Source organism: Penicillium atrosanguineum (assembly GCF_028827265.1).
Source record: "Penicillium atrosanguineum strain IBT 20685 chromosome Unknown utg000006l_segment0_segment0, whole genome shotgun sequence".
Classification (NCBI taxonomy): Eukaryota; Fungi; Ascomycota; class Eurotiomycetes; order Eurotiales; family Aspergillaceae; genus Penicillium; species Penicillium atrosanguineum.
The window spans coordinates 1,854,012-1,869,094 of record NW_026623138.1 but is presented as its reverse complement, the minus strand read 5'-3'; the positions used below and the strand labels follow the sequence as shown (position 1 = coordinate 1,869,094).

The following is a 15,083-nucleotide window of genomic DNA, read 5'->3' as shown; positions in this document are numbered from 1 at the left end:
ACTCAGCTTATGGGGCCGATCACTTAGGATCACCAAGGGGGAAGCTCCTAGGCAGCGTCAAGGGGCATCCTCAATATTGTGGAATTCCCCACGCATGAAGCGATGAAACCCTCCTCGAACGAACCAGGTGGCGTTCAATAGTGAACAATCGAGGATCGGTTTCACTCGTGACTCGCGCGGCTCGTCACCGCGTCCTTCATAGGCGCAACACAAGCAAGGAATCCACTCCGGGGATGATGATCAGGGAGATCAAGACCAGGGCCATCCAATAGGGCCGTCACCCCTAGGCCGATAGGTTCAATAGAGCACTGGGTTAGTGTTTCAGGGCCCGATTGGGGAGCTTCGCGATGTCATCGCCCCCCGTTTCAACTCCACGAAATAATGGGTCCCCGGTTCATATGGGGCCGAAGGAATCTGTCAGATCAAAGAACTGAGACATTCTGACAGGGTTTTTTCTTCTCTACTTCCCTTCTAAATAGCTTCTCTTGCGTCCTTCCTTTCATCGCGCATTCCTCTTCCTCGACTATATATCCACTCCTTCGCGTTTCTTTTCAATTTTGACTTCCCATCTCAACACTCGCTGCAAAATGCAACCTCACCACCTATTCGCTACTCTTGCGCTCGCCTTGCCGGCCTTGGCGAGTGCCTCTACTTCCGTACTGGGCTGCTACTCCTCAGTCCCTAGCCTCAAAGACGAGGGCCGATATACCTTCCAATCCCAAGGATACTGCGAAGAAAAGTGCCAGAGTGGCGGTTTCCGGATCGCTGCTCTGACCGGGCTCCAATGTCTGTGTGGAAACGAGCTACCACCAAGCTCGGCCCAGGTGGACGATGACAAGTGCGATACCGTGTGCGCTGGCTGGCCAGAGGATAATTGTAAGCTTTTTGAACCGAACCATCCAATGCCATTGGAAAAACCTAAAATACGATGAAGCTAACATTTGACGTCTCAGGTGGTGGTCAAAACTACTTCACCGTCCTCAGCACCGGCGAATACACCGAAGTCTCCAATTCCAGTTCCAGCTCCGACTCCTCGGACTCCTCCGGACTCGACACCTGCAAGTGCCTCCACAGCCGCCGGCGGCATCGTTGTCGCCCCAACAAACATCAACCCATCATCCGTGCCGACCGCTATCCTGACCGCACCCAGTTCTACGGTCCCCAGCGCCAGTGCTAGCGCCATCGCCTCAAAGTCTGTTGCTGCTGCCGCCATTACCTCCGTGTCTAGCAGTACATCAGCATCGCCTACCATGAACGCCGCGAACTCAATGCACGCCGGGTCATCGGTCATCGGCGCTGCGATTGCCGGCCTCGGTCTGCTGCTGTAAGGGCCGATAGACTAGACTATACTACCTCTCTGTACACTGTACCATAATACCGTGTGCCCGACTCTCCTGCTATCTGGGCTCTAATTGATGTTAGAATGATCCGCTGGCGGATCTGACGTGTTTGTGTGCTAGTCGGGCTGCTGGATGGTGCTCTACACTCGTTTTGAGATTCCTAGTGAACTTAGTTGGAGCATTGACTCTGTCGCCTCTCCGTGAATTGGACTTCGATATCCTTTTTGACACAATATATAAATTCAGAAGCATTTATTGAACCTGAAGAATCCCGCAAGACTGCATTAGGGGTAAGATTAAAAGATATAGTAAGAATATTGACAGTGAAGTAAAAGTCAGCATCACCGCCGTGCTCTCTCACGTCTCCTGTACAATGAGTGTTGCGAGCATCAGTATAAGGTATAAGTGCAGCGAAACCAAGTCAGTGGGGGTGGAAGAAGACATCTTCATCACCAGCCTTCCCTGATTGGGAATTTCTTCCTGACCGCGCTGTCAATCGTTACCGCCTTCCAGTTATCATGAAGCTCATGCTCTCTTCCCTCCCTGATGTAGCGGTGTCTAATATTCCTGGCCTTGTCTTTGATGTCAGGTTGACTCAAATCCACCCAAAGCGGATTCGGAGCACAGCTGTCCTTTGATTTGATCTCCGCCCAGGGAATATGCCAGGAAGTACCCGTAGTCTCAATATACCACATGAGCTTGTCCTCCTCCGCGGGTGTCCATCTTTTGCGGGGCCTCTTCTTCGCTGGTTTCCCAATTATGGAACTTTGCGCGGTTTGTTCGCGGTGACGGGCTTCATTCATCATGGCCTGTGTCGTGTCAACTTGTGAGCTTGGTGGTGTGGAAGCAGGTGGTTGGGTTTGGCCGGCCGCATTCAAGCCTTGTTGGAGCTGAGCATCCGCAGACAGGTTACTTGAATTTCTCCGTACAGTTTGTGCTTGCTCGGGCTTCTGTGCTCGCCGACTTGCAGGGTCGATGGTGCGGTCATCATTGACGAAGAAATCGCCATCGTCATCGGAATCGTCATCGGAATCCACGCGAGGACGCTTGCGTGTACCAATGTTGGTGGGGGCAGTGAATTCATCGCGGCGTCTTTGTGCGCTCTCGGGGTTGCCATCGACACTCTCAGTCCACGAGATCCTGGTGGCATCTGCCTGTCGATCGATGAATGCGCGGGGCTGGGGCTGGGGCTGGGGCTGGGCTTGTTGTGCCTGAGGTTGAGTTTGGGTTTGGGTGAGAGAGTTCCAAATGTATTCATTTGATTGTGGCGGCGCGTCCTGGTCTTGCGAGCCTTGAAGTTGACCTCCACTCGAACTACTGAAGAACAGGTCCCTCGGCTTGGTACGTCTCATGACAGGACTGGCGGTCGCTTCGGCTTCGTTCTCCAGCGTGTCGAGGTTCAGAGTCTCATCATCGTTGCGGAAATTCAAGTCCTGATCGTCGGAAGCAACACTTTCGCGACGGGGGTATCTCGGCTGAGAGGATGCCGGCTCAGGGGATGGAGGGATCTCGTCGCGTGTCCGCGACACTGGCAGTTGAGAACTTGTGTGCTCACTCGTAGTAGACAGTCGGCTTGTATGTTGAGACTCCAAGTGCGACAGGTCTTGGTTGTGAAGAATTGTCTCCTTGCGCTTTGCGAGAGAATCGAGAGAGCTAGTCAACATGCGGGATCTGGAGTGAGAAATTAGAAATGTGCCACCAGAAAGTGAGCAGGAGCTGAAACATACATTTTTGCAGATTCGCGCCGCTCCGAATTCTTATGTGATTTCTTTGCGGGTTGACTGACAGGGCTGGAATAGGGCAAGTTGGACTCGCCGAGAGGCTGCCTTGTTCGCTCTGGCGACACGGTGGTTGATGTCTCACGTGGAGACTGCCGGTTCGGTTGCACTGGAGACTTATGCACTAAATGTTCAACCGAGGCAGGAACTGCTGACTCGTGAGGGTTGGGGTTTTCAGGAGTCCCATTCTCGCGACGCTCAATCTCCTTCATCAACAAATCGTGAACTTCATCCAATTTTGGTTGTTGTAGCAAATCTGATTTGATTTCTTTGTTTCGTGTGTGGATGAAGCGCGCGGTGCGCTGAACGAAACGGGTCCACGACGTCCGTTTCAGTTCTTGGATTTGAGGAGAATCCTCGTGGGCAAGCAGGTCGTACTCCAGTTCGCCCATACGGTCAATCACATCATCCTGGAAGCGATCGGGAAGACATCCATTTTCGTCCTCAAAGGTATCTGCAAGATTGAATCCCCGAAGGAAGCCCGGCTCAAGCTTTGAATCGACGTCTTCAAGAGCCAGCTCATCATAGAAGACCCCATTCAGGATTGCTCGCGGGTCAAAGTCTTTTTCATTCTGACGCCTTTCTAGCTCCAAGATGAAGTACTGTGTACGAATTTCAAGCGCAAGCTCAAATGTTTGCTTTTCAGCAGTGCTCGCTCCAATAGGCTTGGACTGAGACTTTTTTACTATGGCATCCATGAAAGGGGCAGGAAACTGGCTTTCGAGTCTTTCGATCGCCCGACGAGGGGACTGAGACCCAAGGGTTGCCAAAAGCACATCGAGAGCCAGCCGCGCACAGTTGGCTTGATGCAGAATTGGCGATGGACTCCATGGATGGATAGTTTCTTCAGGCTGCACCGAAGGAATCAACTGCTTGATTTCTGCAACATCAATAAAGGCTTGTCTGCTGAAACCCTTCATCGCATTGATGAGCTTGTTAGTGGCTGGTTTCAAGCGTTTGCTCTGAGTATTTCGCGGATCGGTGAGTCGCTTCGCAGCCTCCACAATGTTCCTAGGGTCGGAAGCATCGGAGACAAAAAGGTCCATCAACCGGGTGGCAGCAGATTGAAGATCAGAAAGTTCATCAACAATGACGATGGGATCGGTCTCGTCGTCTTCAAGCGACGAGTCCTGTGGTAAGAATGTGGTGCCGGAGATATTGCTGTTTCCCTCTGGGTTTCCTGGAGACTCGGGAACCACCGAAGTGCTGTATTTGGAGGCAGGTGTTTCTTCAGCAACCATGCTCAGCCCTAGGAAGGTCAGAATGTTTTATTCACCTCCAGGATCAAACACCAAAAGAGAATAGAGCCATGACACAAAATGAAGTACGACAAACGTGAAAACTAATTCACAGATGTTCATACATCATTGTTGATCTCACAACAGTGGGTCAACACGTGCATAGCTACGCGCGCGGTCGGAGGATTCCAAGACCGAGAGCAGGATAAGGGCAGTGATACTCACGACTGCTACTAGCTTTTGCGTTATTAGAATCATGGATGGCAGCCGCTTTGCCATATACTATTCCAGACGTATCATCGAGTTCCCGACTCTGACTTCTCGTAACGCGACGCGGAGGGTGTAGCCCTGGGGACCGCAGCGCGTGCCATCTGGGCGGTGTACCAAGCGGCCGCTCTGTATACTTTGACAGGTTTCCTTTTGGGCCCCTCCCCGAGGATTGTTTTAGTAGTAAATGAAGTACGGAGACAACCGGACGCGTCTGAAATGGTTGGAAATAAGTTGAATCGAGAAGGCCTTGGAGTTTGTTGTGGTGTGGAAAGACGGGAAACCCTAAGACGGTTGGGCTAGTGAGTCAGGTGACTGACACGGTCACTCGGATTATCTATTGTTGCGGACCAGGTTCATCCGTTTCTGGCTAGAATTCATGCCTGAGGCAGTAACCCTAACCCTAACCACCAAACCCGTAAACCCTAAATGAATCCTGGTCAATAAATGAGGCCTGACATATTAGGCCACAATAGAACCTCTGCCAAGTGGGGCCTGAAATTTAAGTGATAAATAGGACCCATTTCGAGCCGCCAATACATTTCACGCAGCGGTGCTTATTCACTGAACCAAGTGCGGGTTAAGTAACGGTTCATTTCAAGGCGTTTGGCGCTAATACCTAGGTGGGAGAAATATGAATGTGAGGGAGAATAGGTGCGGATGGACCCTGACAAATCCCATGCCCTGGTTTCTTTTTCTTAATCATGTTTCAAACATCATATTCATTGTAGAAATGGCCATTTCGTGGGCCAAGCACGGATTATATCTATTAAATAATGCTATGTCACAGACTGATTTGACTTTTACACCGATGGAAAACCAACCACCCAAAACCGTAAACAATCAAGAAAATCCAACCGTCCGATGCAGCTCTAGAAAAGACCTTCGATCAGGTAGATCATGCCGAACAACAGGAACGCAGTTGCGCCACCAAGAGTAACTGGGATGATAATTAGCCTGTGAACAGAGCAGAAGGACGGAGTTTAAATACATACCAACACGCATGCTGACACGGCCAGCGATGGCCCGTCCGCCGATGACGGCAGCAGCAGTACAGATACCGTGGCCAATTGTCGCTCCGATGGTCACCCACCAGTAATCTTGACCAGCAGCCATGGCAATGGTGGCGATCTGGCTGCGATCACCCCATTCACCGAGGAAAGTCATGGCGAAAGTCTGCACCCAGGCAGGGCTGAGAAGAAGAGAAAAGAGGTTGGTGACGCCGGTCAAGAAATCGTTCCAGCGCTGCTGAGGACGGGGCGATGAGCCACGCGAGGAAGAAGATGAGATGCTTTCCGGAGGAGAAGGCAGGCGGTTGGCAGATCCGCGCGACTTGGGGCGACCTCCAGCACGACCAGCCTCCAAATTGTGGGGAGTGACGGAGGAACGGCGACGACCCAAGCGCATCTGCTCTTGTTCCTTTTCTTCCAACTCCTGTTCGACCTCACGCATCTCCTCGCCGACGCCCTCGTCGGGGGACATCTCGCGGCCTTCCTTCAACATCTTGGCACCGAAGATCAGGAACAAAATGGCGGCCATGAACTTGGTGACAGACTTGGGGATCAGCGTCGGAACAGCATGGCCCAGAACAGCAGAGAGAACGGTCATGACAGCCAGGGCAGAGAATGCAGAGGTGAAAACAACAAGGCGGGGATGTCGCATAGCCATGAGTGCAGCGACAAGGAAGGTCTTGTCACCAATCTCAGAGACAATGATCATGGTGAACGAAAAAAGGAGAGAGTGTAGTCCGTCGCTGGTTTCCACCGAGGTCGCGGTTTGTCCGTAGGTGCTCGACGAGCTGGGATACGAGCCGGGGTAGGAGCTTGAACCCGAGCCGCCGGAGCCATGCTCAATGGCAAGAGGGTCGTCCTTGGCCTGAGAAGGCGACTTGGGGTGGGGAATATCGTGCGGCTTCTGTGGGAGATCGGCGGGTTTCTGTATACGGTTGTAAGTATCACTAGCTGGGAAATACTGTTTTTGAGAATCACTTCATACCTCCAACATGCCCAAAGTTCCAGCTCCATCAGCAGAGCGACCGCCAGTTCCAGTGGCGCTGTCACTGTCCGATGGCAGCTTCTGCTCCTCGCTATGCGGCAGCGGAAGGGCTTCCTTGGGACCACCGGGCACCTTCTCCGCATTGTATAAGTTCTCTTTCTTCTTCTCCGAGACGCCGCCTTCAGTACCTCTGGTACCCTCTCTAGGGCCCGTACGGTTGGGATCGTCCATGACTCCGCCATTAGAGTGCGGGATCATCTTTCCTTCTTCGGTACTGAGGTGCTCCGACGAGGGGATTTTGGAGTCATATTTCGTCGAGACCGGGTCAATATCACTACCCTTGGCGGTCTTTCGATCTCGCTCTGCGCCAGTCTCTACCCATGGGCCCGCGTGCGGTCTTCCGTCTTTGCCGTCCACCGGGACGTCCTGCGATCCTTTGGCGGCATTATTGGAGATCGATTCGGCATCCACGTAGCGCGAGGTAAGGTCATAAGAGCCTCGCGAAGCAGAAGGACTGGGTGTGCTGCTGGGTTTGATGCTAGCAGCTGCCGAAAGAGCGGGAAGGAGGAGAAGGATCAACGGGGAGGACAGGTGGATCTTCATTGTGAATGGCGGATTTATACCGCAGAATGAGTGGCACGCCGGCGAGTCCGGTCAAAGTATTGGATTTTAGATGAAGGATCGGTCCGTCAAATGAACTGGGATGTTGAGACCGGAAAAGACTGGAAAAAGTTGAATTTCAAGGATGCCACGAAGCCTTCACACGACCAGGCAACGAAATTCTGCGTGCGGGCGAGTCCGTCGGGCAATTCGTGGACGAAAATTGCGAAAGAGGTATGGAAAATGAAGAATTAAGACCAAATATGGCAGAAAAGGAACGAAGAGAAGATGTAACGAACGTAAAGAGGCTGTTGTGTTGTTGCTGCATCTGCAAAGGGGTCCACGTGACCCCCCACCGCAAGCAGCCCCAATTAACGTGGCGCGGATCGGCGGGTCTACACTTCTGTTACGATTCTCATGACGATTTGAATGACTATTTGGTGGACTAAGTACTCAAGACACTCATTTGCTAATCGAAAATCATTTCGTTAGTCTATAATATCCCCACCATTTGTGAGCGACCCTCAATCTTCATTTCGACAGACTTTTACATGCCTCTTGTGGACCAAGGGATTCTTGAATAATGCAGCAAGTGTTGAGTCAACACAACAACTGTTCTCGGTCCAGGTCACCATTCACTGTCACTTCAATCGTTGGAGCCAACGACCAAAGCCTGGGCGTCCTAATGATCTCTAAACAGTTATGGCCGTCAAGCCCATTGCATGCAAGAACGAAATATTATCCGAAGCGATGTAGGCTTCCCGAATAAGACCAGTGCAGTGATCCTGAACAAGGAAGTCGGTTCCATTGTAGGTAACATGATCCCCTGCTTTCAATGGCCTATGTAGGCAGGGAAATGATCAGTTCTGCATGGACAAAAATATTGCAGCATCGTGGGGCTGATTCAACTTACGTAGAGAAAGAAGTGAAATTAGATCCCATGACTCCATGCATCCTCCAACGAACAGCAATTGAAAAATTTGCGGCGACAGATGAGATCGGCTCAAAGTAGTATTCTTTCCATCCGCTTCGTGATCTTTCAACGAAGGCAGTCATTTGCGTTCTGTTAGACACATGGATGATAGAGCTGCCTTTGCCAGATGCTGAAGGGAAGCGATCGATTTCAAGTACAACATCTGAGTGGAAAGTGCTACCAATAAGCGATGAATCCCCGGCCCAAATGGCGATGTAATTATTCAGAATATGGTCATGGTAGGCGGCACTGGAGATATCATCTCTGCAGCAGGATGGACCAGCAATAGCAATAGGGAGACTCAAAAGATAGTAGAAAGCAACGTAGATGTGCTCAAGCTTCATGACGGAGGTCTTGTCTGAGTAATTAAAAATTGATGAAGAGAAGAAAAAGGAGTTGATGGGTTGCTTGTGTTTCTTGCTTCTTTTTGCAGCAGGGTGCCTGACCTATTTATACCTGTTTGAAGTGGCTACCACTCTCATGAATCGCCTTGCCAGGTGAAGATCTCATGCTACTTCTGGTCATATATAAAGTACTTGCTCGGAGATTCGAAGGTAAGACCGAAGGGCCATAGAGAACGATACAGCGCTGGTTATGAGGAGTTGATAGGGCCATATTGCTGTTTTTTAGGCTTGGCCCCCACGGTATGCATAGTTTTTTTCAGCTAAATGCAGCCGGCGCCGAATGTTCCCGTTATGGATTAGCTTGAGGAGGCTTAGTATCCTGCATGCCAAGCAAGAGGGGCGACACCGAGTCTGACCGCCCCCCCAACATCAATTGATGTTGATAACAGGCATGAGAGAGCAAATGGAGAGCAAATATTTGCGACCAGTCTATGCTTTAAGACTGCAGATACGAGTTCTCGCCATAATATATGATTCACCAGACGTATTAGCTGCCAATGGTTGGTGTTCCTGGGCGTTCTAAGGCATGTCGCACCTGCAGACGGCGCAAGAAGGGCGTAAGTATTCTAAATCCATGCATAGCACCCCGAGGCCGGGCAATATCCAGAATTACCCGGTTAATTCGGAAATATAGTGTGACCTACAGCGGCCCTCGTGTGGTCAATGCAGGAAAGCTTGCATTCCTTGTGAAGCCTATGCCGAGACTCTTGTAATTCACCACTATGAACATGACAACGGAGCAGGGTTCTCTTCAGGTGGGGTTTGCGATAATCGAGTCACCCCTTTTCAAACTAATGAATATACCCGTGATAGGCCAAAGACAGTCAATTTTATCCACTGCTTTGGTTAAGTCGTCCAGCTTTTGCCGTACCGGCCACGAAGTTGGAATTGAAGCAATGTTTTGGGACTCTTATATGCCAAACTGTCACCTTTCTTCGTTGTTTGACGATACCCAGCAAGCCTTAGGTGGCTCTATCAGTGTACTTCGAGATAACTTACCTTACGGGAGCGTATTGCGCTCTGCTCTTTGTGCGCTGGCACTTGCGACTGCTGCGAACAAAGATGGTGCTCAAATTTGGATGAAGCAACAGGGGGCGAAGCTCCACATGATTGCCCTGCAACAAATGAGGAAAGCGTTGAGCTCACAAAGAGGGAACAATCTCGAGCTTCTTGGCGCTGCGCGAGTGTTCAGTCTACACGAGGTATCAACAAAACGGAAGTCTTGCTTCATGTTGAGTATTTGCTGATATGGTCGATCCAGGCTTTGTATGGGGGGATCTGACGGACCAGGAAGCACAATACCGTAGCTGGTCAATTCACCATTCTGGAGATCTGGCTATAATCACTTCCAAACCACCTTCGTTCTTTGCTACAGGCCCCGCTCATAGGCTTTTCGTTGATGGGAGACTTAATCATGTGCCGCTCCCATACCCCAAAGATGTGAATAAAATGCTGACATGTGGGGTGGATAGGCACAATGTGCGATTAAAGAGCGAAAGAAGTTGGTTCTTAGCGACAAAAAGTGGATGACTGAGCCTTGGAGCCAACATCCAAAGACACGAAAAGACTTGTTGATAGACATTCTGCTGGAATTTCCCTCACTCTACCAAGGCATTGATAACATGGATTTACCAATGAGCCCGGAGGCAAAGCAGAGCTGTCGTCAGAGCCTCCAGAAAATGGTTGGTTCTGTCATCAAGATGTTGGCGAGCTGGGCGTCGAAATTTGCAGTCACTATCGCGAGCACCGAGGCTGATTGGAAATTCCCGACAAACATCACGACAAACAAGATTGCAGACGCACATGTCATGACACTTTACTGGGCCTCGAATCTTCTCGCTGGTCATGTCTGCCATACCATTTTCGATCAACCTGAGGTTCTAAAAGTTGATCTCGATGATTCCTGTCGCAATATAATACGCTGCCTCCCATTGTTCCTACACTCATTCACTGGCATATTTCGTCAACATCTCGTTCCTTTCCCCATGATGGTGGCAGCTCGATACCTTACATCGGTTCAGCCAGCTAGATTCCAAATGGAGCGAGAATACATCTTGTCCTTATATGCAGACATGGGGTTTTCACCGATGCGCCAGTTCATGTCAAGCTTGCAGCCACAATTATTTATAACTGGCTAGGCAGCTTGTGTGGTTCTCTGTCCAATATGCAATTGTCATGTTCCCGACTGACCGAGAAGATGCCGGTTCGGTCAATTTTCTCCTTAAGAAAACTCTTCAAGCCCGCCTCGGACGCTGATGCCTGGTTTCACCATTACCTTTGAGTATGTCGGTGAAAACCCAACCATTAATATTCCGATGCATGCACATGCAAGCGCACTCTATCGGCTACTTCATCCCCGTCATTCTCAAAACCGGAATGGGACGGCGCAGAAGAAGCGGGCTGATAAATTTCTTGCCATTGTTCCAAAAGTGGAGGGTTATCGAGCTCGCTGTATACTCTCTAGGAGCTTCATGTTTTTTCTTGTTAATGGCCACGCTTTCTTTCTTTTGAATACAAATATGGACTGCTAGTTAGACACTACATGTAGCGAGCCCGGAAAGCAAGAGGAAGCGATCCCAACTAGACTGTCTATATACCCATTATGTATGCCGCTGAGAACGTTGGCTGGCCGGACATGATACAGCGCGTGATTGCGTGTGGTGGCTGCATGTGTTCCGCTCAGGTCTGCAGTTGCGCGTACAGCGGCGGCTATCTCGGGACTAGACAGTTGCATGGGGCCATAAAAATCGGTATTTATCTGCGCGAATTCCCCGCCTCTTTGCAGCGACATCGCGCAAATGCGTCATCCGTACACACAAGCAACGCCTCGATCTCGATTAATCAACTACCCGACTGACCGAAAATTCGAGACAAACACGGATTAACAGTCAAATGCAGACCGAGTGATGACACTCGCAGTTCCGAGCACATGGACACATGTGGTCGAACTAAAGGTCGTACACGGTCCACCGGGAGGAATGAATTCCAAGCCCAACCCCGCGACCAGGCAACTGCATGATGACGGCAGGCCGCCTGCCACAGTCAGCTGAGATGACTATACCCAAGGCAGGGAGATCATCTGGACAGTAAACAACACATAACCACTCTAGAGTAAGAGGATGAGGGACATAGCCATTCCAGCTAGAATCCGGGGTCGAGGCGGGGGCTCAGGAATGGGCGGCCGCATTCGGTTTAACTTCAGCGCGCGCGCAGCTCATGCATGAAGTCATGTTTTCGCATGTTTTCGCGTGTTTTCACCGGGCGATCGCCTTATCTTGCGCGGTCTGGTGGATCCGGGGGTTTTGACTGGGCCAGTGAGATGCCTCCAGACGCCATGGTGTGCTTGGGCGGCAGGTCCGGCCGAAAACGTGCGCCTACCGGATTCCGATATTGCTGGATGCGATGTATGAGCTCTGTCGTTCTGCGAGCCACGGTGCTGGCCATCAAAGGATGCATCACACAATATGAGTGAGGAATGGTCCAAAGATGCCTAGTCAGTGAAGTTCCCATGGTTATCTCCAAACTCACCGCTCACCGCCTCTGTGGGGAACTTAGGAGCGTTGGCCACATAGAGATGTCGATCTTTTTGTCTTGCACTTCAACCCCGTGACAACTTCCTCGCTTTCTCTCGCTATCTATTGCCCTCTATACCCCTCTGCTCTCTCGATATATTGTGGCTGCCTTGCCTCCTAGGCCCTTGAATCCTTCAACACAAAGCTATGTCTGGGATTTTTCCTCTGCAGCTGCTTGGGTTCTATCGCAAGCGCTGATCATCGTCAACTCTGCCCCGCGACCTATTCTTGAGTGACTCAACACCCACAACACATCCTCGTATTTTTGTTACAGCGGTCTGCATTTGCCTCTGTTGGAATCTTGCAGCTTATCGGCCCACACGGCCGGCTTGATCCGTGCACTTGGCGGTGTCAGATAGACGTGAGTCTCCCGTTTTGCACTTGGCCCTAGGCTGCCCTAAGTAGCTTCGCTAATGGTCTTTTCTTTCAGCTGACTTCCTTTGTCAACCTTGTTTGCGTTTCCTACCTCTAATATCTCGACATGGAGTCACCCGAAGACTCACCACCATCCGTGGTGGAGGATACAAAGAGTCGGCATAATACCCCACAGCAGGCGGAGACACCGCGATGGAGACGCTTCTTCGGAGGTTCCAAAAAGACCTCAGGGAATACGGACGAGCCCACCTCCTATCGATCGAAGTCGACGCTGGGAATCCTTAGTGATAAGCAGACCGACGAAGTGCCTGGTAGGTGCTATCGAAAATGAAGTATGAGAAAAGGTGGAGCTGACATATCATGGTGCAATGCAGGAACTATTCTGCTTCTCTCAGCCCATCGTAATGAACCTCTGGGTATGCGACATCAGCCGGAACGCCATTCCACCTCGTCCATCCCCTCCACCAACCCCCCTTCACGTTCTTCGTCTCGATCCAGGGGACCTCCCCAGCAAAAGAAAACAGCCGATGGACAGATCTTGCTGGAACCGCAACCCGATGACTCGGTCAATGATCCGTTGAACTGGCCTGTATGGCAGAGAGATGGTGCCTTGTTATCTCTTGGACTTTACTGCTTGATCGGCGGAGGAATGACACCCATCTTGGCGGCAGGGTTCAGTAGTGTTGCTGATACCTACGATGTTTCCAAACAACAAGTTGCCCTCACCACTGGCCTCTACATGTTGGGTCTTGGAATTGGCTCTGTCATCATGTCTCCAACTGCGATTCTCTTTGGTAAACGCCCAGTCTATCTCTTGGGGGCGATCCTTTTCGTCATCTCCGCAGTTTGGTGTGCTCTGTCTCCGAACTATACGAGCTTGGTGATTGCTCGTATCTTCCAGGGTATTGCGGTCAGCCCGGTAGAATGTCTGCCCTCTGCTACCATTGCCGAGATTTACTTTTTGCACGAGCGAGCATATCGTGTTGGCGTCTACACGTTGTTGCTACTCGGGGGAAAGAATTTGGTCCCGCTGGTCAGTGCCGCGGTCATTAGCAGTCTTGGATGGCGCTGGGTGTTTTGGATCGTTGCAATTATCGTTGGTTGCTTCTTCTTCTTGCTGTTCTTCCTCGTCCCTGAGACCTTTTGGGATCGTACTCCCCGTCCGCGCACCCGCCGCTCTCACAAACGCCCGGGAACGCACCGTACCATGTCGGACCTTGTCAGTCATGGATTCCATCGCGGTCGTCAACCACATCTTCAGCTACCCGACGAAGCGACAGAGTCGAAAGAAGGCTCACCCCGACCTACGAGAAGGAATAGGAATGTGCATGTTGGGTTCGTCGAGGATGAAGCCGACAACGAGAAGCAACATCTCGATGCTGGAGAAAACATTGATACCCCACAGACACCCACTGCCCATGACGGCATCTCTACGGAACATGTAGCTCCCACCTTAGAGAGAAACGACGGCCTTCTTCACCCTCCGCCGGCTGTCATCACGCCTGCCAGCCCGAGCGACATGGAGTCAGCTCGAAGTGACGGTCTTTCACCGACGCGCAGTATATCGAACTCCCCGGACCCGTCACCGGGTCTATGCACTACACGAACCGACTTCGCGAACGACCCAAGATTCCCTACACTCAACAACTGAAGGTATGGAATGGACGAATCGCACATGACAGCTGGTTCAAGATTGCGATTCGGCCTTTTATATTGTTCGCCTACCCATCCGTGCTGTGGTCGACAGCGATCTACTCTCTCTCGGTCGGATGGCTCATCGTGCTATCCGAGTCCGTCGCGGTTATCTACGAAAGTAGTGAGCACTACGGCTTCACTGCGTTGCAGACCGGTCTCATTTACATATCCCCGTTTGTCGGTGGTTTACTTGGTACGGCTGTGGCCGGCAAAGTTTCGGACATTCTTGTCAAGTTCATGACCCGACGCAACGGCGGCATCTACGAACCCGAATTCCGTCTGGTGATGGCAATCCCCATCGCAATCTCGACTGTCGTCGGATTGATGGGTTTCGGCTGGAGTGCACAGCTGATGGATGCGTGGATTGTACCCACCATCTTCTTCGGAATGATCTCGTTTGGGTGTTGTCTCGGTAGCACCACGGCCATTACCTTCTGCGTGGACAGTTACCGTCAGTACGCCGGCGAAGCCCTGGTGACGCTGAACTTTAGCAAGAGTATGTTTACCTCTTCCCCCCTGTTTTTCAACACCCAAACCCTAGCTAACATGTTATTTAGACGTGCTGCACGGCTTAATTTTCTCCCTCTTCATTGTAGACTGGCTCCAATCCGATGGCTCCCGGGTGGTGTTCCTAGCCATTGGCGGAATCCAGATCTTCTTCCTGCTCATGACCATCCCGATGTACATTTACGGCAAGCGGGCCCGCATGTGGACAGTTCGCAAACGCTTGATGGAGCGATTTTGATCTTCAGGGACATTTTTTTTGGGGAATTTCTTCTGCATATGATAGCTTCATCTACATAGGTCATGGAATGCGTGTTGCTTTCGGTACCAATTTTTGGACTG

At 51.1% G+C, this 15,083-nt stretch overlaps 5 protein-coding genes across 5 annotated transcripts; 2 read left to right on the top strand and 3 right to left on the bottom strand.

Annotated features, from left to right (window-relative positions):
- Positions 1–587: 587 nt before the first annotated feature.
- Positions 588–1,328, top strand: N7443_007845 (WSC domain-containing protein; the record flags this gene model as incomplete). The annotated part of the gene is made up of 2 exons (XM_056887901.1): positions 588–876; positions 985–1,328. 2 exons carry the CDS (start codon positions 588–590, stop codon positions 1,326–1,328), a joined length of 633 nt encoding a protein of 210 aa, XP_056739592.1.
- Positions 1,329–1,789: 461 nt separating this feature from the next.
- Positions 1,790–4,359, bottom strand: N7443_007844 (FAD-binding type 2; the record flags this gene model as incomplete). The annotated part of the gene is made up of 2 exons (XM_056887900.1): positions 1,790–3,011; positions 3,068–4,359. The coding sequence occupies 2 exons, from the start codon at positions 4,357–4,359 to the stop codon at positions 1,790–1,792; spliced, it is 2,514 nt and encodes an 837-aa protein (XP_056739591.1).
- A 1,136-nt stretch (positions 4,360–5,495) lies between these two features.
- Positions 5,496–7,221, bottom strand: N7443_007843 (TMEM165/GDT1 family protein; the record flags this gene model as incomplete). The annotated part of the gene is made up of 3 exons (XM_056887899.1): positions 5,496–5,563; positions 5,619–6,558; positions 6,619–7,221. The coding sequence occupies 3 exons, from the start codon at positions 7,219–7,221 to the stop codon at positions 5,496–5,498; spliced, it is 1,611 nt and encodes a 536-aa protein (XP_056739590.1).
- A 689-nt stretch (positions 7,222–7,910) lies between these two features.
- Positions 7,911–8,535, bottom strand: N7443_007842 (nuclear transport factor 2 family protein; the record flags this gene model as incomplete). Its single annotated transcript, XM_056887898.1, has 2 exons — positions 7,911–8,058; positions 8,132–8,535. The coding sequence occupies 2 exons, from the start codon at positions 8,533–8,535 to the stop codon at positions 7,911–7,913; spliced, it is 552 nt and encodes a 183-aa protein (XP_056739589.1).
- Positions 8,536–12,648: 4,113 nt separating this feature from the next.
- Positions 12,649–14,982, top strand: N7443_007841 (putative MFS transporter; the record flags this gene model as incomplete). Its single annotated transcript, XM_056887897.1, has 4 exons — positions 12,649–12,853; positions 12,917–14,034; positions 14,103–14,733; positions 14,795–14,982. The coding sequence occupies 4 exons, from the start codon at positions 12,649–12,651 to the stop codon at positions 14,980–14,982; spliced, it is 2,142 nt and encodes a 713-aa protein (XP_056739588.1).
- Positions 14,983–15,083: the final 101 nt, after the last annotated feature.